The sequence below is a fragment of the Alternaria dauci genome, chromosome 3 (genome assembly GCF_042100115.1).
Source record: "Alternaria dauci strain A2016 chromosome 3, whole genome shotgun sequence".
NCBI classification, from domain to species: domain Eukaryota; kingdom Fungi; phylum Ascomycota; class Dothideomycetes; order Pleosporales; family Pleosporaceae; genus Alternaria; species Alternaria dauci.
Window position 1 is genome coordinate 3106885 of NC_091274.1, and position 20614 is coordinate 3127498.

At 49.7% G+C, this 20614-nt stretch overlaps 4 protein-coding genes across 4 annotated transcripts; 2 read left to right on the forward strand and 2 right to left on the reverse strand.

The window, feature by feature from the left end:
- Positions 1 to 115: 115 nt before the first annotated feature.
- ACET3X_004656 (uncharacterized protein) lies at positions 116 to 1330 on the forward strand (the record flags this gene model as incomplete). The annotated part of the gene is made up of 1 exon (XM_069450884.1): positions 116 to 1330. The coding sequence occupies one exon, from the start codon at positions 116 to 118 to the stop codon at positions 1328 to 1330; it is 1215 nt and encodes a 404-aa protein (XP_069308634.1).
- Positions 1331 to 6720: 5390 nt separating this feature from the next.
- On the reverse strand, positions 6721 to 7292 carry ACET3X_004657 (uncharacterized protein; the record flags this gene model as incomplete). Its single annotated transcript, XM_069450885.1, has 2 exons — positions 6721 to 7158; positions 7221 to 7292. The coding sequence occupies 2 exons, from the start codon at positions 7290 to 7292 to the stop codon at positions 6721 to 6723; spliced, it is 510 nt and encodes a 169-aa protein (XP_069308635.1).
- A 532-nt stretch (positions 7293 to 7824) lies between these two features.
- ACET3X_004658 (uncharacterized protein) lies at positions 7825 to 9547 on the forward strand (the record flags this gene model as incomplete). Its single annotated transcript, XM_069450886.1, has 3 exons — positions 7825 to 8027; positions 8161 to 9169; positions 9230 to 9547. The coding sequence occupies 3 exons, from the start codon at positions 7825 to 7827 to the stop codon at positions 9545 to 9547; spliced, it is 1530 nt and encodes a 509-aa protein (XP_069308636.1).
- A 7378-nt stretch (positions 9548 to 16925) lies between these two features.
- On the reverse strand, positions 16926 to 19799 carry ACET3X_004659 (uncharacterized protein; the record flags this gene model as incomplete). The annotated part of the gene is made up of 4 exons (XM_069450888.1): positions 16926 to 17891; positions 17944 to 18774; positions 18826 to 19523; positions 19574 to 19799. 4 exons carry the CDS (start codon positions 19797 to 19799, stop codon positions 16926 to 16928), a joined length of 2721 nt encoding a protein of 906 aa, XP_069308637.1.
- Positions 19800 to 20614: the final 815 nt, after the last annotated feature.

Genomic DNA, 20614 nt, shown 5'->3' on the forward strand with positions numbered 1-20614 from the left:
GAACAAATCAAATAAGGCGATCTGGGTGTGCATCAGCTGCAAGAGGGAAGGATTGCAAGATACAAACCATCGTACAGATTGGTGGAAGTGTCCTTCTGAAGTCGCACAAGCCCACATGAAGGCATGCAGACTACTCCTGAATGCTCTTCCGTCATGGGCAGTCCATGTCAAGTTTCCTACCATTCAGCAGATGAAAGAGTCTATCGAGAAGAACGTAAGCTACAAAACCGCAACCGGAGCCAACACCCAAGGCACGAACACAGCCAGTCAGGGTAATGATAGCAATGGAGCAGCTGTTGATGCCGGCAGCACGGTACCCCGTATCGTGAACCGACAAACGATGACTAAGAAGCAACAAGCCGATGCAGCTGCCGCTGAAACAGGAAACCCTGGATCGAGCAGTGCGAACACCCTTCAAGGAGGGTCAGCAGAGACAGCGATATTGGTGTCGAGCCAGGGAACAATGCAACAGCCCGGTACAAATTTGAGCCAATTGAATGGTTTCGCAGCATCTTTTTCCCCCGCTGCCCACTCGAGTGGCGATTTGGTACAAGCCAACATGAGCAGGTATTTCCCGTCCATGAGCAATACTAACGCCACTTTCCCATCCGAGGGAGCTTCAAGCGGCAGCATTTTTCAAACACCCCAAAGACCCTCGTCCATTGCCCCAGCCTCGCAAACCTACACACCAATCGGCTCATCCGTGCATCGAGATGTAAGCCCGAGAAAGAAAACGAAAGTAGGTGAGGATAACAGTGAGACCCGCATTCCTGGTCTACATCACACCGGTAGCTTTGGCGTCGATGATGACTACGCCAGCCCTGATTACGGAAGGAGGAGGGTACCAGGGAGTACATCGCCTACCAAAACGGCGCCGGTTGGATCCACACAGACGACGGAGCCTGTGCGTTCAATAGGCCGACCAAAACCGTCAACGATCAGGCCCATTGGAAGCGGGAGTCAACGATTAGAGGATGCAGTGTCTACCCAACGTGGTAGAAGCGACGCAGCTGCAACCGTAGGTCTGGGGCCCATTGGCAGGAGTGTTAGGCAAGCAAGCTTCGCGCCGGGTCATGAGGATAATTCGGATATGATGTCGGAGGCCTCAGCCGATATGGATATCGGTGACGGTAGTAGTTCAGAGGACGGTAGCGATGAAGAAGACGCTGGCAGTGAAGATAAAGAGAGCGGTGAGGTTGACGACAGCGTCCTGGGTGATGAGGATGAGGATATGGACTCGGATACGGATACTGTTAAAGGCGGCAACGATTCGGACGACGAAGATGTGGCGGTGAGTGGAGACATGGGTAAAGGCAAGGCCAAGGCGTGAGTACTAGACGCGAGGGCAAGGTCATACAAAGGATAGGGCATAGCAGGTACTGGGAAAGGTTTAAAGAAAGCTAAATAGAAACACACACGGTAACGTGAGGTTATGAATTTACATGCTGTATGTCTTGTATAGGTACTTAAAAGACTTGCTTTCTTCGATCAAGATGTTTTGTGGATGCTTCAACCACTATGATCCATTGGAATTCTTCCCGCTAAGACTTGTTTACTTACAAGGTGTCGTGCGCCCATGTACGCTGGCAAAGAGGTTGAAGTTGGGGTTGTGTCACCTGGAAAGGAGACTACTAGGCCGTAATGGTTCAGACTAGGGTCAACTCAGCTTAGTACTTGCCTACCCAGGCGACCCAACCCTGATCCAACCCGAACCCTGAGCCAACCTCAACCCATTTGCCAGTGAACACACGTGATCACTGTATTGTCTCTACGTTGCCGTATCCACAAAACCAATTGCGTTGTTCTTCATGGTATCTCACGCTTCATTACTTATTCACTACGAAACATATCATATGCCCAATGCCCAGTATGCAGTCATGGTATACGAAAACTGTGACGAGCCCTCGATGCATGCCAAAGTCAACCTTGGAAGTAATCATCCCATACATGCGCTGCCCGTCGCAAGACACTAGGTGACAACATGCTAAGGACTGTGAATATGGATAATCATGACAACGACGGTGAAGCAACAACGCGGCGCAAGGTTGCTTTTCCGTACACAGCGGGTGTCTGGCAAAGTTAATGGAGTCCCATAGCCATATAGTTATAGCATCCGTATCAAACGCGCTCGATACGGTACAAGTTTAGGCCGAAATGATGACTTTTCGTAGTCTGGCTCGCTCTTCCGGTAGTTTCTCGGGCCATACCTAATATGAGTTCCCCGACAACGAGGATGCTGATGTGATCTTAGCTCTTGAGCGTCGATTGCGCGCCTGCAGGTTAGAGTGACGTTCATCTCGGGGGTGGAAACGGAAAGCGGAATCGCGCCGGTCCGTTTCCGAAAGTTTGTCTACTGGCCATAGCGCGCTGTGTCGAGGTGGCCAATACGTAGAGAGCGATGCCAAGCAGGGTTGATTGTCGATAAAGAACTGCGCCGCACACCATTCTTCCCATCTCGCTTTTAGTCCAACAAATTTTCATCTCCTCATATCCAGAGCTCGCAAATATGGCACCGAGGCCCAATCGAATCGTCTTAAATGGTCGCATTCGTGAAGATCTGTTGTATCAACTGCGCTGGAACTACGCTGGTAAATGGGTCAGGGTTAGGTCAGGGTTAGGTTAGATTTGTTAGACCCTAACCTAACTATAACCTCTAACCTATAAAATTAGCGCTAGAGGCGGGTATAGGTTAGGTTAGGGTAGTTAAAGCGTAGGTTAAGATTAGGTATAGTATACCTAAATATACCTAAATATACCTACCTCTTTATAGGGGATTATTACATATAATTATAGCTTACCTATAACCTAACCTTATACCTACACTCCTACTACCCTAACCTAACCTATACCTACGCTAAAGTATACCTTAACATAACCCTATACCTACGCTTTAACTACGCTAACCTAACTCCAACCTACAGCTAGGTACACTATACCCATTTACCAGCGTAGCTGGAACGTCTTGGCTACTTTGGACGAAATCGAAATCCGGACGGGACCTTGCGATCAGACGACCAACGTACCTCTTTTTGGCCATCATCTGGCTAATGAGTCTATCGCCAATCCACCGTTCAGCTGAATTGATGAGGTGTGCATTGCCGAGTGCCTGGATAGAGTGGACGAGCGCCTTGAAGAGGAGTATCGGTATAAGCCACCACCTGCTTTGACTATCGACAATGATGACGGCAGTCCAATCACACTAGGGCAGTTTGTCACTGAAGTACACGCATACTTCAACCTTCACGTGGAAGAGCTCAAGCGGGCCAAGGGCGAGTTGTATGGGAGAGTCAGCGTGGCCGAGGACGACACTATGGTCAGCACCATCAGCGACGAGCCTTACCTACCCCCCAACATTGGCTTCGTCTTCTGGAGAGTTCACGCGATACAAATTGGTCAGATTGTGCGTTTCAGTACCCAAGTTTTTACCGAGGGAGAGCATTTTCGTACAGCGGATCGGTTTTGGGCCTCACAACTAATGGTGGCTCAAAGCCGTGAGCGGTCGCGCGAGGATCTGTAGCCGAGTATCGACAGTCTTACCGGAAAAGAGCGACACCGAGATAAGATCCTTCTCGGCCGATGTGCCCTTCCAGAGGTCAAACTATTACAGTACCCCAGTCTAGCCGCAGGATTAGGCGCGGACCGATAATATGTATATATTGTACAGTTACTACTAAGATATTCAAGACGGCAATACCTCTATCTTAGGCGCATACTTCTGCGCCCACTACGATGCATATCTTTGTTTTCATTCTCTTTGCGGACCTTACTCGAGCACAGTACAACCAACGATGGAACTGCTCTAGCCTGCATGCAGGTGGCTAGCTCTCTCACAGCACAAGTTCCATCGAACACAAGCGCCCATTCTGCATCCTTCGTACTCCGCTTTGTGAGATATAATAGCACAGAAGATCGTCGAGAAAATCTGCGCTGGGAATGGCTTGCCTTGCTTCCGTATGGCCTTGACCACGTCGCCCAACACCTACGTTGACGCATACATCTTCTCGTCTATCCACGGACGAGGCGGACATTTTTCCACCCACTTCCGATGCAATTTCCTCGTCTGCGCGACCTTGGTCCAGAAATCGTCCCAGTACACTGTATACGCTGTCAGATTGTCACGCGAGAGATATAGTTCGTGACCATATTCCCGCATAGCCTTCATCCTTCTGACGCAGTGACGTAGGTTTGCGATGTCGGAGATTACCTCCCTGCTTACATTTACCCAGGCATGGTTTGGCTGTTGGGTATTTGAGTTTGGTAAGGGTGGTAGCTGTTGAGACTGATCGTGGTCATCTAGGGTGAGCACCTCGAATGCGCAACCGGCCCAAGGACCATGTATGAAATCCAGATACTTTTCTCTCGCATAAGGATCCTCGGACGTGCTATCAAGCACTCCGTTGCCTCCACTACATGTGAGCACGAGAAAGACATTTGCCAGCGTAAACTGCTCGCCAATCTCTCGCTGCACAGGCTTGCTGCTTTTCTTTGGCTTGCGTAGCATTCTTTGTGTCAAGTTCTTACTGACCCTCCTCATCTTGTCTGACAGCAGCTCATAAGATTTCGGTCCAGCGCCCCAGTCAGGCGCGGTATCAGAGCCTGGGTCTTGTAGCTGATCCGAGCGTATATATTGTCCGGTAGTCAAGTTGCGTAGGACCCATACTTTCAGTCCTGACGACGCGTCTGGATTCGGACGCGCCGTTAGGTCCTGTCTGATCTTGACAAGATCATCCGGTCTAGTTTCCATTTCGTACTTCCACATCTTCAACGCACGCTCGCTCGAGAAGCCATGAGAGACATGAGTAAGGCACAGCCATCTTCCATCCTGGCCACTCATTGACCAGTCCCACCTCCAGTCGCCAACGGAAGCGAGGTACGTCTCAGACGGACTTTCGATACCATAGTTGCGCAACTGCGCTTCTGTGAATCTCGAGTTTCTGCGGTGAAAACCGATCTTTCTGCCTACCCAACTGTGCTGCTGGTAGAGCCGATAGATGCGACGCAACACGAGCGGCCACAGGCGAGCGCACGAGAGACCCAGCGCAAGGCCGTCGAGAGAAAGCTCAACCAAGCGTTTAACGGCGTCGACATCGTAGCCCTCGCTTCGGGGATGTTTAGTTCTAAGATTGCCATTGGAGCAGTCCGCAGGCAATACATGGTCGAGGATCTGGTCGATAGTTTCGTTTGGAAGGCGTTCGAAGAGGCCGCCCGCAGGAGGACAAAAGTGTTGAACGCGTTGCGCATCTGACAAGGGCTTCACAAACGTGTCGCAGAACCAGGACTCGTCCTTCTTTTCGAAGAGCCGGGCGGTGTCGCAGTCATACTCATCACGACATCCAACGTGTTTGGCTTGGTTGAGCTCCGGGCAGACGAGCCGGTACCAACAAGGAAAGCCGTTATTCGGATTGGGCCCATAGAAAGAACACATGCTTTCTGATGGCCGCTGTGTTGCTCCAGGAAGGTGTAGCCGTAGCGTTGGAGTTGAAGTTTCGATGTCGCGACTGCCTGCCGCCCCGTGTTCATGTGATACCACGCCACAGCCAAGGCGACATCTAGACCGGAAAGAGCAGTCTAATTAATCCGTCGAATGCGCATCGTCAGCCGAGGTAAGAGATTGTCCTGCCAAGTCAACACCGTGCTGTCGAATGTCGCGGTTCGATCTATTTGCAGTAACAGTCGTGACGTCGCTGGAGGTGGTGTTAAGAATATTGGTCTAGGCTGCATCGGGTAAGCGCAGGATAGATGTGTGCATGCAGCAGACTTACTATACCTTGAACGTCAATGAGGCGAATGGCGATCAAGTTTTGCTGACTATTCTGGATGGTCGCGTTCGAATGCACTTATCATTTGCAAAACACCATGGTTCGTCGGTTGTGGGTCATCGCGATACCATGGTTGGATGCCTGGATTCTACTGGCTAAGCGCGTCGCACAGGTGAATGGGACATTCGCGACCGCGTTTGAGCAGCTGTGATTCATGGGCAACGCCTAAATAAATTGCAACGAGCAAATATAAAGATCTTGCGAACTGTCAGCTAGCCAGCTTTGCACTCGCATATCTGCAGACTTGTCTTCATCAAAATTCTATCATATCTGGTTACCCAACCTGTCCTTCAGCTATCCGCCCATTCACCTTATACAACAGCCTGAAGCTAGAACATCCAACCACCGTGTCGTCGCAATGCCCACCAACATTGGCACCAACACAGTGCGACGTGCAAAGTCGCCGCTCAATGACTCTCTCCATCGAGCCAGCAACACCGGCCTCCATGTAGAAGCGGAAGAACGAAGCGCGAAGGGTAGCGGCAACTGGGAAGTCGTGAAGGAATCGAGTTATATAGATGAACAGGACAAGGACGAGTGGATTCTTGTCGGTAAGACGAAGGGTGAGAAGAAGAAACGGGAGGAGGAACGGAAGGCGAAGCAGAATGTGGGAAGACGGGCAAAGCAGGTTACATAGCCTTGAAGGAGTTGCGAGTCGGGATACTCTGCACCGTAAGCAAGCATGACATGGAATGGAAAGACAGCCTGGGTGCAGGACTGGGTATCTTCATTCCGTAGCCATGTGCAATATGCACTTTTGCCTTTCTACCAGCAATTGGATTGCGACCAACATCCTCACGAGCCCCATGGTATCTTCTCGCGATACCCATGCTATGCACGTCGCAACAACTCTTCCGTCGTGTCCAGCGGATAACGTAGTACGACAAGCCCCAGTCTCCACTCATTTCTTCCCTTTCTTCTTCTTCTTTCCGCCCGCGCCCGTCCCAGCTGCCGGCACCCCACCCATCTTCACATCGCCACTCTCATCAACCAGCGGTGTCGCCGCCCTCTCGCCCCCAGCCGGCACACTCAGATCGTCCATTGTCTCCGGCAGCGCAGCCATGTGTCTCCCCAGTCTCCCCAGATTCCCAATCAACCGGCCCACCTCGGCGCCCTTGTTCGTCTCATACTGCAGACACGTGCCGGACTCGGGGTCGTACGTCTTGAGCCGGAAAAAGACGGTGACTTCCTCGGGGTTCGGCTGCGATTGCGGCGGCGGCGGTGAGGATGCACGCGATGTGTCGGCTGGGCGCGCGGCTCGCTTCTCTTCGTATTTTTGGCGCTTCTTTATCTTGGAGGCGGTGGGCTTCAGGACGGAGTATTTGGATGTGATGCGGGTCTAGGAGGCATGGTTAGAGGGCGCTGTGTCGCGTGCGTGCGGCGGGGTGGAGCTTGGCATACGGTTGTTGGGCGCGCTTTGAGGAGCAGCGATGATTGCTCGTACCACTCCTGGCTCGTGGCGAAGTAGGGCATGGTGAAGTGTGGGTGGGTGTCTGTGGTAGTTGGAGAGTGAATGTCACGATTAGGCGTGGTCGGTGCTCGGTGGGTTCGGTACAGTAGGCGGGCAAGTTTTGGCGGGGTCGCCCGGGAGAACGTCGGTCCAGGCCAGAACCGCCACTTGCACCTGCGCACTGTAGTTACCGCGCGACAGGTACCCGGGAAAAGGGCTGAAGTGACGTTACACAGTCCCTCGAACCTTCCATAGCCAAGGTGCTTGACTCACGGCTCAACCAACTTATCGCGATACTTCAGACACAACTACGAAGCCAAGTTACACGAGGGAAAAGTTAAACACTCTGCCTACAACCACAGAGAGAGTTTTCGATCTTTTTCTTACAAGCTAATACTCCATCGCTATAGAGGGTGTGCAACTTCTTGTTACACAGCGATACTGTACAACTACGGGGTTTGGCGTGTAGTTCTTCCCTTGTGTCGCGTGAAGCCCTACAAGACGCGCTCCAGTCTACCTCACCGCATAAACCGCATCTAGTACATTTTCGGCACCATGGAAGACTCCGTCTCACAAGACCTCGGCAACATGAAGCTAGGGGAAGAGAATGACAACAATATGCCCACCCCCAGGGCTGAACTCGAAGCTACCATCCAAGGACTAGTGGCACGCGGCAACCATCTCAACAACGAAGTCGAAACCTACATCGCCGCAGTTCTTGAGAAGCAAAAAGTTGGAAAAGTTTACCATCCAGTCGAGTACGTTCAATCATCATGCTACGCAAAATAGTTTAATGATCCCCTGGTTTTCGCTCCACCAGTAAGCTTAGCCGCGATATCTACTACAAGAGTACCAAACCAACCTCTACCTTCGCACAGCTGACAACGACAGATACCGCAATCTCCGCAATGACATGCGCAACGAACTCGCCTTTCTCAAGAAACTCGCTGGCTCCAACATGGATGAAGAAAAGGCCCGTCACTACATCGTGTCTTCGAATCTTTTGTACTACGAAGCCCTCTGGGCCGCCGCAAAACGCACATCTGGAATCCAAAGCTTCCGGAAATACTTCTTCTGGAACCGACACAAAGCCCCCGCAGGAAAAAACACCACAAAAGGCGTCAGCCTAGCAAAAGGAAGCCAAGGCAAGAGCAAGACCTCTGCACTCGTCGATATAGTCGCAGAAGAAGGTGCGGAATGGATACGAGTGTCGACCGTCTCCGAGAAGCGCATCATATTCGATCTCGCCAAGCTAGGCTGGGTAAACGACTCTGATTCAGATGAAGACGAAGATGTGCCGCCTCCCCCTGATGATGATGACGAAGACGAAGACCAAATCGATGTGGTGCGGAATGCTCGTGACCTCGCACGCGCTGCACGCGCAAACCCTGTTCGCGGCCGTCCACCCAAAGTCCGTTTCGTGCTGACACGAATCAGCGCTGGCAAAACGCCAGCTATCGATATGATCATCAACAAGATACGCGCTACAGGCGCGATAGTGCAGTGTGGAGAAGATATCCCACCTGCACTATCCATAGACGCTGTGCTACCGTGTCTGCTCATCGATCAATCGCGAGCACTGAGTGACACGCTGAATATCGACTGCACCATTCTACTTGCGCTCATTTCTGATATTTCACACAAGCCTTGTCCGATACTGGACTGGTATCCGGGCGAGGTGCGTGCTCAGATCGAGGAGGAAGCTGTAGAGCACTTGCTACCAACACATTTGTATCCAGCAATCGGCGCGCATCCCATGGTGTGCACGCGCGAAGCTGCGGACCAGATGAACCTCATCGTGCAGACGCTAGCGACTGACACCGAGAAATTCAGAGCAGATATACTGCTCCGACAAGGCGACTGCGAATCTTGGTCATCGGAGAGACTCGTTGAAGAATGGGTATGTACTGCCTACACATCAACCACCACTACAGCCTCCCACTAACAAACCACTGTCTAGACTTCTCTATCCGACTATCTCCCACCCCCATCCTTCTCTCTCCCCATCACCGTCGCATCGCCCGACCCAACAACCCTAACAGCGCGCCTCCCCCGCGCCGCTACCGCTGTCGCAGCCGAACTTGGACTCCTCAACCAGTCGATATTCTTGTATGGATGGGCCGAGGGTCTCACGACGCTGAGCGCGAATCGTGGGCGGGCGAAGCAGATTGAGAACATTATCAATGAGCACGGGCTGGAGGATGGGGAGGCGGGACCACATATTTGGTTGTGTGGGGAGTCGAGGAGTTTGATTGCTAAGCATGGAAGGAGGAAGTAGGTGGGATGGAGGAAGAAGGAGAAGGGTGATGGAGACAGAATGTTGGGTGAGTAGGAGTGGGAAAGACACCAGTGGAAGCTCATCCAAGGGAATACGGAGTGCTTTGCTTCGTCTCTCCGTCACTACATACTTTTACGTTAACGAGTAATAATACAGTGATCGATGGTAATCACTGGCTCGAAAGTCTATATCCTCGCCAAGGTCAGCCAGCATTATTCCACAACAATATACACACTTCCAGCCGTTGTCCCTACACCTCTTTTCAAACTCACGATCGTACTGGTACTCCAAGTCCATCAGCCACATCTCTTCACCGTTCACCTCGTCTATAAATAGGACGTTTTCGAAGCAAGGCCAGGGCTCCTGCCAGGATGTCCCATGCCAGGACTCGAAGCAGTCGTTTTCGCTCAGCACCACATGGATTTCCGTCGCATTTTTGAAGCGCAAAAGCTCTGATCCATTGGACCAATCGTCTCCACGGACCCACCACTCATCGTACTCGCGCTTGAACTTCAGTCGTTTAATGAGGTGTGCAACAGGCCTGAAGGACCGGAGAGATTTTTTGCCAATGTCAATCATAGCGATGTCGAGGTCACACCATATATAGCGGCGATTTCCAGACTGCGATGGCGAGCGAAAGAATAAATCGGAGAAACAGCGCTGGTAAAGTCCCGCGTTCCGCGACTCTCGACATGTGTGGAGTGGTGCTGGTATGGGCGTCTGCGAAATTACGATTGTGAACCGGTCAGGGTAATCTCCCTTGGTTTTGTAGTCGACCTTGACGATGCGAGGCTCTACAGTCATTTCCCATATTAGAAGACGAATTTCTGCAGGGAATTGTGGGAATAGATGGAATGTGGCCATGCCGTAGCAAACGATTCGGATAAAGGTGGTAATGCGTGGATATTCTGGCGCGCGTACAAAGATGCGTGATAACTGAGGATAATGAAACTCAGTGACGAGAGATCTGTATCTGCATGCGAGCAGCGTTTAATGCAGGAACCCGATCTTTCGCCAAGAACAAGGGACCAGCCGACTACAGTGCCCGTGCGCGTAACAAGCCAGTTCGCGTAACGAGCCACCCCACCATCCTAACATTACGCATCGTCCCATCTTTAACGCGTTATATCTCTACTACTATAACCCTAATTTAAGAAGTAATTAAATATATTAAATTATATAAAGCTAGAGATAATTTCTTATACTACTAAGTTATAAAAAAATTTAGTATTAATTAAATAATACTATTATAGTAGTATAAGGGTTTATAAGGCTCTTATAAAGTTAAAATAGTAAATTAATAATAACTTAACTTATAATAAGAGGATAAGGTTATTAGTTATATAAAGAGGGTAATAAGAGATAGTCTACTACCTATAAAGTCTATTTTAAAGAATCTTAGTAGTGTAGTTATATAGTATAAGGTTTTAGATAGCTAAGTTAACTAGTTTTATTATTACTATCCTAATAAGCTTACTACTAAATAGAATACTAGTATTAATTATAAATATTACCTAGCTAATAGTAAGTATAAATATAAGTTATACTTTAACTTACTATACTCTAAGATATAAGAATATAGTATTAATACACATAACACGTATAATATAGATAAGAAGGGCTTCTTTATTAGTATAGTAAACTACACTAAAAGGATCTTCTCTAAGGTAGTTTAGGAGGTAAAAGAGTACACTATAGTATTAAGAGATAGTAATAGGGAATAGGTAACGCTATTAGCTTACGTATATACTTCTAGAGATATACTACTACCTACTCTTATCTACTAGGGCACCTCTAGGATTTAATTAAGCTAGGTTAATAATCTTTTAGCTAAATAATACTAGATTTTTATCTCCTACTTAGTAATAGGATAGTTAAATAACGCCTTAGGACTTACCTAGCTTTAGTAGGTATTTAAGCGCTATACTACTACTAAAGCTTACTAATAATAGTATCTTCTACTTCTTAATAGCTATAGTAGCTACCTTACACCTAAGTTTTTAGAGTATTATAAAGCTAAATATATTATAGTTATAGTATATCCTCTATATTTAACCTATAGCTTATAGCTATTAGATATTATACTCTTCTTAATACTTTTAAAGTACTATACTAAATAGCTTACCTAGTACCTCTAGTAAACCTAAGGCCTCTTAAGGATTACTAAATATAACTTCTTTAGTAACTTTTAGCTAGTGTAGAGCTCTATAATAACTTATAATCTTATATTAAAGAGTTTTTAAGCTATAGGCGTATAGCTAATAGAGGTAGACCTAGTACTTTAATACTTTAATAACTACCTATAATAATAAGATAATAACTTAGGAATTAGGGAGTAAGGTAATAGTAATACCTAGCCTTAGCTATAAAAAATTTTTAAAGCTATAGTAGTAGATAAGGCTAAAGTTAAAGCTAAATAGCTATTATAAGGCCTACACTTACTATAGGTTAATAATAAGATTCTATAACTCTAAAACGTAGAGCTTCGCGCTAAGATTAACCTTATTATAAAGTAGCTAACTAAGTCTATAACACTAGCTATATAAGATAGTAATAAGTAGTATAGTAGCGCTATATTCTATAGCCTATAGAAGCTTACTAGTAAGCGCGCGCGTAAAGCTACTAAATTAGATAAAGCTACGTAACTATAACTCTAAAAAACTTATAATAGAGAGGTAAGAGTAGTAGTAATAGCTTATAAAAAGTAAGTTTAAGAAGCTATAAAGGTAGCTTAATAATAAGCTAAAATTAAGTATAATTATAAGTATTAATAGCGCACTAAGGAACTAGCTATATAATAGGCGCTTAAAAAGTAGTAATAATAAGCTATAACTACTTAAAAAAGTTATAATATAGTAAATAAGTATAAGTAAAAAGCTTTACATAAAGTAGTAAAAAATCTAATAAAGCGTTATTACATTACTGCTATATTAAGTTAAGTTAACGCTAGTCTACTAGCGGCGTCCCCCCCACCTAAAAATAGCGCGCGTAGGCGCTAAATTAAGACGCTAGTAAGATATAAGTAGTGTAAACACTATAGAAGCGTCTATATAGTAATACTCTAAAAAATCTTATAATAATAGCTATTTCGTGTAGCTTAATAACCTCATTTTTTTATCGTCTGATCTTGTTGTTGGTGGCTCGTCACGCGAAGTGGCTCGTCACGCGCACGGGCACTGTAGCCCATGTTGATCACCACCTTCCGTTTCTGGAAGCACCTCGGATCCTCCGCAACGAGACCCTGGGAATTTCGATAGGAGAAGATCCTGATTTGACACCAGAGATAGAAGCTGCGATTCCTATTTGGTGTGTTAACCGTCTTCATCCGCATGTTCCAGGCCTCAGATCTCACGATGCTCAATGAGAATGTGCCTATGTGGCGTGGTAGGCCCAGACTCAAGTCTATCAAGCTTGTGGGTAGTGTACACTTGATAGCGTCTTGTTCGCAATTTTCCCTACTGTTTTACTACCTAAGTCCTTTCTTCGATCTTTTCCAGTAATCGCAGTCCCTTGCATCACTGCGATACCTTCCATCATGAAGTCCTCACTCTTCATTTTCTCAGCTGCGCTTGTCCGCCAGGTCGTTTCCTCCCTCCACCCAGGTATGCAGTGAGACCCAGAGACCACCGAGGACTGTATCTAATGGTACGATAATGGTTGGGGCATGACGTGCGAAGACACACGCAACATGTTTGGCATCAGTCCGGAACTATTCCATGAATGGAACCCTTCGGTTGGCCTCGACTGTAAGCCATGGAATGTGCAATCATATTGCTGCCTGACGCAGGCGAGGCTGGATACCTTGCCAAAGTCTACTTCATCATCGGTGATGTATACGCCCACGATCACATCATCTACATTGGCTCCTTCGCCCACTTCCTGGACAGATAGAGGGTGTTACGTGGAGGATCCGACGTTTCCACTTCTCGACCGGAATATGAGCCCGAACGGAGACGCATCCTTAACCATCCCGAACTGCAAGAACACCTGTTATCGCAGTGCGTTTAAACACGCGGGTGTAAAGGAAGGCAACCAATGCTGGTGTGGCACTTATATTATCGGGCAATGGGCGGAGGACCAGACCGACTGCAATACTCCCTGCACTGGCGACAAGACAACACATTGCTGCGGGAGAGGGTTACTGGAGATATTTCGCGCGGAGAAGAAGGAGGAATCTACATCAAGTGCTGTCTCTGGTAGCAGTGTTACGAGCACCAGTGTCGCCGGTACCAGTAGTATTGCAAGTACCAACACCGCCAGTACTAGTAGTAGTACAGGTACCAACGTCGCCACTGCCAGCCAAACTTCTGGAGCCAACAAGAATATGGTCGTGTTTAGCATGTTGTTTGGGTTCTTTTCAGGGTCTCAGCACTATCGCTGGGTCACCATCTCCTAGCTTACTTCTCTGATTAACCCTACATAATTTTAATTGATCTATTGACCCTTCCACATTGCTTAATGGCAATCGCCCACGCAAACGCCATACCCTGTGGTCGCACGACTAACTGTGACATTGGTTGCGTCCTGCTACTAGCCGTGATGAAGCATCCTTGGAAGGCGGTAGTTGTTCGCAGACTCCATTTCTTCGCAAGTCAAACATCGTAAGGATATACTATGACATAAATCAACATACATCTGGTGTGTCAAAGACACCCTCCTTGTCTTCATCTCCGCGGAACCATTGAGCCGCCTCATTCGATCACATGCTGCCATCGAAGATAGTGCCACGGAGGTAGCGGCGCCTCAGTTTCAAAACCGCGCGGCTCGTGTGTCGGCCATCCCCATTCCCACTGTTCCACAGTCCACCCTTTACGCTCTTGCAGCATTTGCTCAACGTCGTACGGTCCGCAGAGGGGAAAGTTGGTCCTGATGAGAGCGCTGTGCATTGAAATAGCGGAAACGGCTTCTGGGAGCCCTTCGTACATGAAGCCGGTTGTACAAAGCCGCCGAGCGACCCAGGAAGGTTGTGGCAAGAGTCTACGAGCGTAGCAGGCGTCGAGGGCGGTCTGATAGGCAACATCGCGCTGGACAACCCGGAATGCAGCCGCCGTTTTTTCTGGCAATGGTTCGCCATCAAGGACGAGGGTGAAGGAACCATCCGGCATGCCTAGTGAGGGGAGGATACTGGCCTCCATGATCCATGCACCCAATCCTTTAGTGAGGAAATAAGCGTCACAGCCTTGAACTTCCATAAGCCCTCTATCAATGTAGTCTCGGTCACCACGAAGATGAGCGCCTAGACCAAACTTGGACATGGGGAATCCAGTTCTCCAAAGACTAACGACGCGCTCAACTTTTAGTTGCGGGTGATCCTGACAGATCTCGATAAATCCTCTACCGTGGCTCTCGAGAAACGCGATAGATTCACGGTCCTCGATGAGCGCAATCTTCCGGATGTCGTCGCGTGTAGCCTTGGGTAAAGAGTGCAGCCACCGCAGAGCTACCGAAGCCGCAGAGTAAGTGTATTTCACGTTCCAATAACGGTCGAGATCTATCACAAACACCTTGAGTTTCGCAAGCTCCTCGGCATCCAGGAATTGCCAGGGCCTTGGCCTTGCTTCGTGCATAGTGAGTGCGTCATCACCCCCAAACCAACGAACCGATGAACCTCGTGTTTTGGACTGCCTGATAAATTCGGGTTCTTGCGAAATCAAGCTGAAAGTGAAGTCCACGAAATCACGCCACATGGATGGTGGTTCACCTATGTGACACAACCCGTTGTGGGGGACAATTTTCCCTTCCGACATCCAATGATCTACTACAGGCGCGAACCGTGGATATAGGGACTTTGCCATCTGTGCCTGCTCTTGGCTGAGAATCTGGAAAGCCACACAGTTGACGAGTTCTTCTTTTTTGAAGTATATGTCCTTATTGATGAAATGAAGCAGACAAGCATGCTTCTGTGTCGCATCTAAGTGGAATGTCGCGAATCGGAGTGTGTTTATCCGCAAAGCAAGGCCATGTGTTTCGGCAGCGATTTGATGGCAAGTAAGTACCAGGGACAGGTCGATTGGTTGGCTGTTTGCTTGTCGAAACTTGTTCGTAACGAAATCTTAGCAGAAGCCTTCCTCAGCGCGAAAGTAGTACTCGTAGATGACATTGCGTAGCTCCCGCGGTAACTGGAGAAGCCTCGACATGATTGGGGTTGAGCGGGGAGATGAGTTGCCAGGAATTTGCTTCGGTGACTGTTTCGCCGGTTAGCTGTACAACGCCGCTAAAGGCGCCAGCATACGCTACTTACGATCTCCGAGGCGTGCCGAACCGTCGCGGATGTGTGGTGTATGAAAACAAGATTTTCACGGCATTCGATATTTTTTTTCTTTTTGGGGAAAGATGGAGCAGCACCTAAAGACGCATGGGTGGCTGTATTATATATGCGGGGGCCGCGGCCATGAAAATTATCTGGCAGAGCTTGTTTGGTCGTACCAAGCTTATTCGTGGTTCGGCCGGTTCGGCCTCCATGGTAAAGCTCGCTAAGGCGAGCGAGTGCCTCCACAAAACGTGTTGCACAACCAACGAGAGTTTAAAGTCGCTTTTTCGGTCTCCTGGGAGGCCTATTGTATCGCGATAATTATTGGGTTGCACAACCAACGACAAGTTTTTGAGTCCACCCTACTCATCTACTCGTACGTTTAGAGCGCACATGAGCGTAATTGAGATTTTGGTGGTACAGCAGGAGACCACGAGGTACGCACTTGAAGTTGAACGACCATTATATAATTGCAGCGAGCATCCTTTTGCTTGCGAGTCCTCTCATTTGAGAGAACCTGCTTGTTTAGAAGGTTGAAAATTCTGGAAGTTGTGATTGGCTCAAGCTGATGCGTCATCGCAGTACCATAGTCATAGTTATACAATCGACCGTTCTCTAAAGCTTTACCTAAAAATTATCGCTATACAGTAGACCTCCACCGAGACTGAAAAGCAAACTCTGCACTCTTGCAGTACCATATATGAAGTGGATGAAGTAGATGTATGATTGCAGCGCGCGCTGCATGTACGAGGAAGAGCACAACGGTGCCGACCTCGCTCATCTGCGACAACGACCCGCGCACGCGAGCTGGCGAAGACGTCAAGTTAAGCGTTCTGCGAAGAATGCATCTGTCGACCTATAGGGCTAGTGCTGACTGACAAATGTTCTTTTTACTTTCATTTCCATCTAAACTTCGATTTACCTTCATCTGATATCGTCTCACCTCAATACAGTCACAATAGCTTCAGCCCACACTTCTGCAATGCAACATTAATCACAAAACCTTACACACTCGCCATATCTTCATCATCATCTCATTGAACTAATCTTATAACCGCGCTATCCACATCAATCCCCTACATCCATACCAACCCCACGCACCACTCTAACAACCTAAGACGAAACCACCTACGCCAACCCCCTCCTCGGCGCCCTCACCTTATAACCACCCTGCGCCTTGAAATCATACTCAAACGAGCCATTCAGCGCGACCGGCCCATCGACACTCAATCCCTCACCCAACACCTCAATCTTCTGCACCACAACCTCCGTCTCATACCCAAACTCACCACACATCTCAAACTTGCCATTATCATACGAAAACGTAATCATCGACACACCCTCCTGCTCAACACTATCTCCATCATCGAGGTAAAGTGTTCCTTCAGCCTGGTTCGTCGCATTCGGCGCGACCCACAGCACAAAGTCCTTCTTCCTCAACTCGGTCGTCGTATTCGCAGACTCAGCGCGGAGCGGGAGGATAGACCCGCCACGGACGTGCAACGGGATGGTATCGAAGCCGACGTCAGTAAGGTTGATCATGGATCCAGTGCCCTGGATACGTTCTCCGGTCCAGTAATCGTAAAAGACGTCGTGCGGCAAGTAAATAGATACAGATGTGGAGTTTTCTTCGAGCACGGGGGACACGAGGAGCGAGTCGCCGTAGAAGAATTGGTGCTCGATGGCGAACGTGGCGGCGTCGGTGGGGTAATGGAACCACAAGGGGTTCAGACTGGGTACACCGGTGGTCGTCTGGCGGTGGAACGCAGTGTAAAAGTAATCGAGGAGACGGTAGCGCACTGCGATGGCGTTCCTGGCGGCAGCGGCGGTCAACGGCCAGCGGTAGTATTCCTGGTCGATGGACGTGTCGCCCGCGTGGTTGCGCATGAATGGGTAAAAAGCACCGAGTGTGGTCCAGCGCGCGCACAGCGTCTCCGTCGTGTTACCGGCGAAACCGCAGATATCCGGGCCGACCATAGGGATCTGGAAGATGGTGTTGAAGTTTAGGATGCCAGCGATGGAGAAGCGGTATTGCTCCCAGTCTGAGACGTTGTCACCGAGCCATTTGCCTAGGTACGTGCCGAGGCCGACGAACTGGGTATTGTGTTAGCTGGTGAGCGTGTGAAGATGGTGTGGTGGGACTTACGGTGGAGCGGGTGATGATGAAGGGACGGCGCGAGGGACGGCGGATGAGCATGCTCTTGTGCGAAGCAATGGACATCATGGAGCCCCAGAAGTTGTGCGTGTCGTAGTGGTACGTTCCGTCATAGTTCTGGATATCGGTATCGAGCGTCTTGTTGCTGATGGATCCAGCAGCGTTGGCAATCTGGTACTCGGGGTTAATCAGGTCGCGGCCAGGAAGACCGGGGTGCGCAGCAAGGTCCTCGGTGTTGTTGGAAGCTTGACGCTTGACGATGGCGCGCTTGCTAGGGTGAGCGATTGATCGGCGGACCGCGCTAGAGTTGGCCTCAGGCTGGAAGTCTTCCGGGAACCCAGGAATTTGACGGCCGTCAGCGGAAGTGCGGACTGGCGGTGGCTTGGGTGGGTTCTTGGATTCCTCAGAGTAGGCCCTGGGGTCAGGGCACGGGTACGGGCAGAAGTTTGCAGGCTCGTTCATGTCGTTCCAGAGACCGTCAATGTCGACGCCGGTTGCGGGGTCGAAGAATGAAGCAAACTGGCCGTCCCAGTACTCCTGGGTGTTGGGGTGGAACCAGTCGGGGAAGACGGTAGGACCAGGCCAGACAGCACCTTCGAAGAAAGTGCCGTTGGCGCGCTTTTGGAACACCTCCAGCTCAGCTCCGGCGTTGTAGCCCTCGTAGTCACCGCTCCAGACGGCAGAGTTGACCATCATGATGTAGTGCTGCTGGTGCGAGTGGATGTAGTCAACAAGTTGGCGGACAAGGTCAAGAGGGTAACGCTCCGGATCCAGGGTAAACAGACGGCGGAGCTCCATATAGTCGATATCCGTCCACATGGTCTGAAAACGTTAGCGAAAATGCAAGATCATATTCGATGATATAGAACTCACCTCGAGAGGAATGTCGGCAATAGAGTAGTTGGCAACAACCTCGGCAACTTGCCAGACATCGCGGTAACCGTACTTGCACTGATGAGAGCCAAAGCCCCAGTACGGCATCATGGCGGGAAGGCCAGAGAGAGCAGAGTACTGGGTTGCAACCTCCTTCGGACCAGGACCAGCAAGGAAGTAAAAATCGAGAATACCACCAAGAGTGTTGTACTCGAGGTACTGACCCTCGGAGTCGTCAATCTTGATATCCATGCCTTCGGAGCTGGCCAAGAAGACACCGTGCGTGCCGTTTTCGCCGCGGTGATCAAAGTAGATGGGGTGAGCTCCGTAAAGGTTGGACCCTGTCGGGGTACCGTAGGCATCCCTGTTCCAGAGAGTACGGGTGTAGTTGGTGGTGTTGAGGTGGAATGCATCTGTCGACTCACCAAGACCGTACAGGTTAGGAGAAGGAGGCAGAGCGGTCCTCAGACGGAGGAACTGCGACTCAAAGACAAGAGACGCAGCCGACGTATCGAAGAGGGTCTCGTTAGTCTCTCTACGCTTGACGGCGAACGAAAAAGGGCTGTCGGTCCAGGTGAATGCCAAAGCGGAGTCTCCTGGGCTGACGCAGTCGTCGTCGGAGGGACGCGGCCAGACGGACTCTTGGATCTGGAAGACTTGTTCGGCGGCGTCAAAGATCTTGACATGAAGTCGGTCGGCTGTGAGATATTAGCAGGAGCTGATGATTAGCGAAAGACGTGCAACGTACCAGTCTGGTACTCGACTTCCAACTTCAGGTGGGTCAAGTCCTCGCCGTAGACATTGCAAGCGGCGCCTGCGAGGCTGAGGTCTGCGGTAACCCTGGAGCCATCGTCTTTAAGATTGCTGGCGGTATATCCCGGGCATCCCTCAAGCGACGAGCTCTGTCGTTGAACCAGCGAACCCGCAAGTGCAGGTACCGCCGTCCCAAGAGCTAGGAGTCCTTTGGTGATCATGGTGCCTGATGGAATTGATGAAGCCAGGACCTTGGTAGGATGCTGATCCGTCGAGGGCGCGACACGCTTCTTATACAGCAACCTGTGCAGCCCGTGTGTACTAGTCTGGCGCGCTACAAGAACAAAGTATGCATCGTGATTTCGGTTCAGAGTTACCGTTTACATGGCTAGAGTAGGCGATTATGCACCCAAGACGCGCTCCCCCGCAGTACCGTCATCGACGAGGTCGCTTCTGCATGGCTTGGCAACGATGCGAGAGCCAAACATGGAGCTAGGCGAGGTCATTAGTTGCGTAGAGCGAGGCTACGAGTGCTTGTTTACCCGGAGACCTTCCGGTTTGGGAGCGTGGATGGTACGAGGCGAGGGAATCCGGGGTAGAGGATCAGGTTTGTGTAGTCGGGTGTGAAGCGCGATGCAAGCGCGTGGGCGTTGATTTGCTGGATGTCGGGAGTGCGAGATGCCGGCCCGACATGGTGAGCCGACGCGCCCTCAGCTTCCGCGCCAAGACGACGGCTGGAGATGCAGACTGGAGTTTGGAGAAATTGATGAGTGGCTGGAGCTAGACTTCAGGGCTTGGAGAAAGTCATGTAGCTTGCACAGTTGGAGAGTTGCCGCTTCTAGAATCATGCTTGCCGGCACGAATATACCTATAGACTGGGCCGATGCATGCAGTAACGGGTTCTGGGATGTTGCCTCGAACGAAAGAAACTACAGAGGAAAGACAGGATGTTGCATTCCAGCCCTATGAGAAGACGGATAGACTCTTCGGGATGGGCAATAGAGCTTCTTGGTCTCACCAGAGCATCAACGTAGAC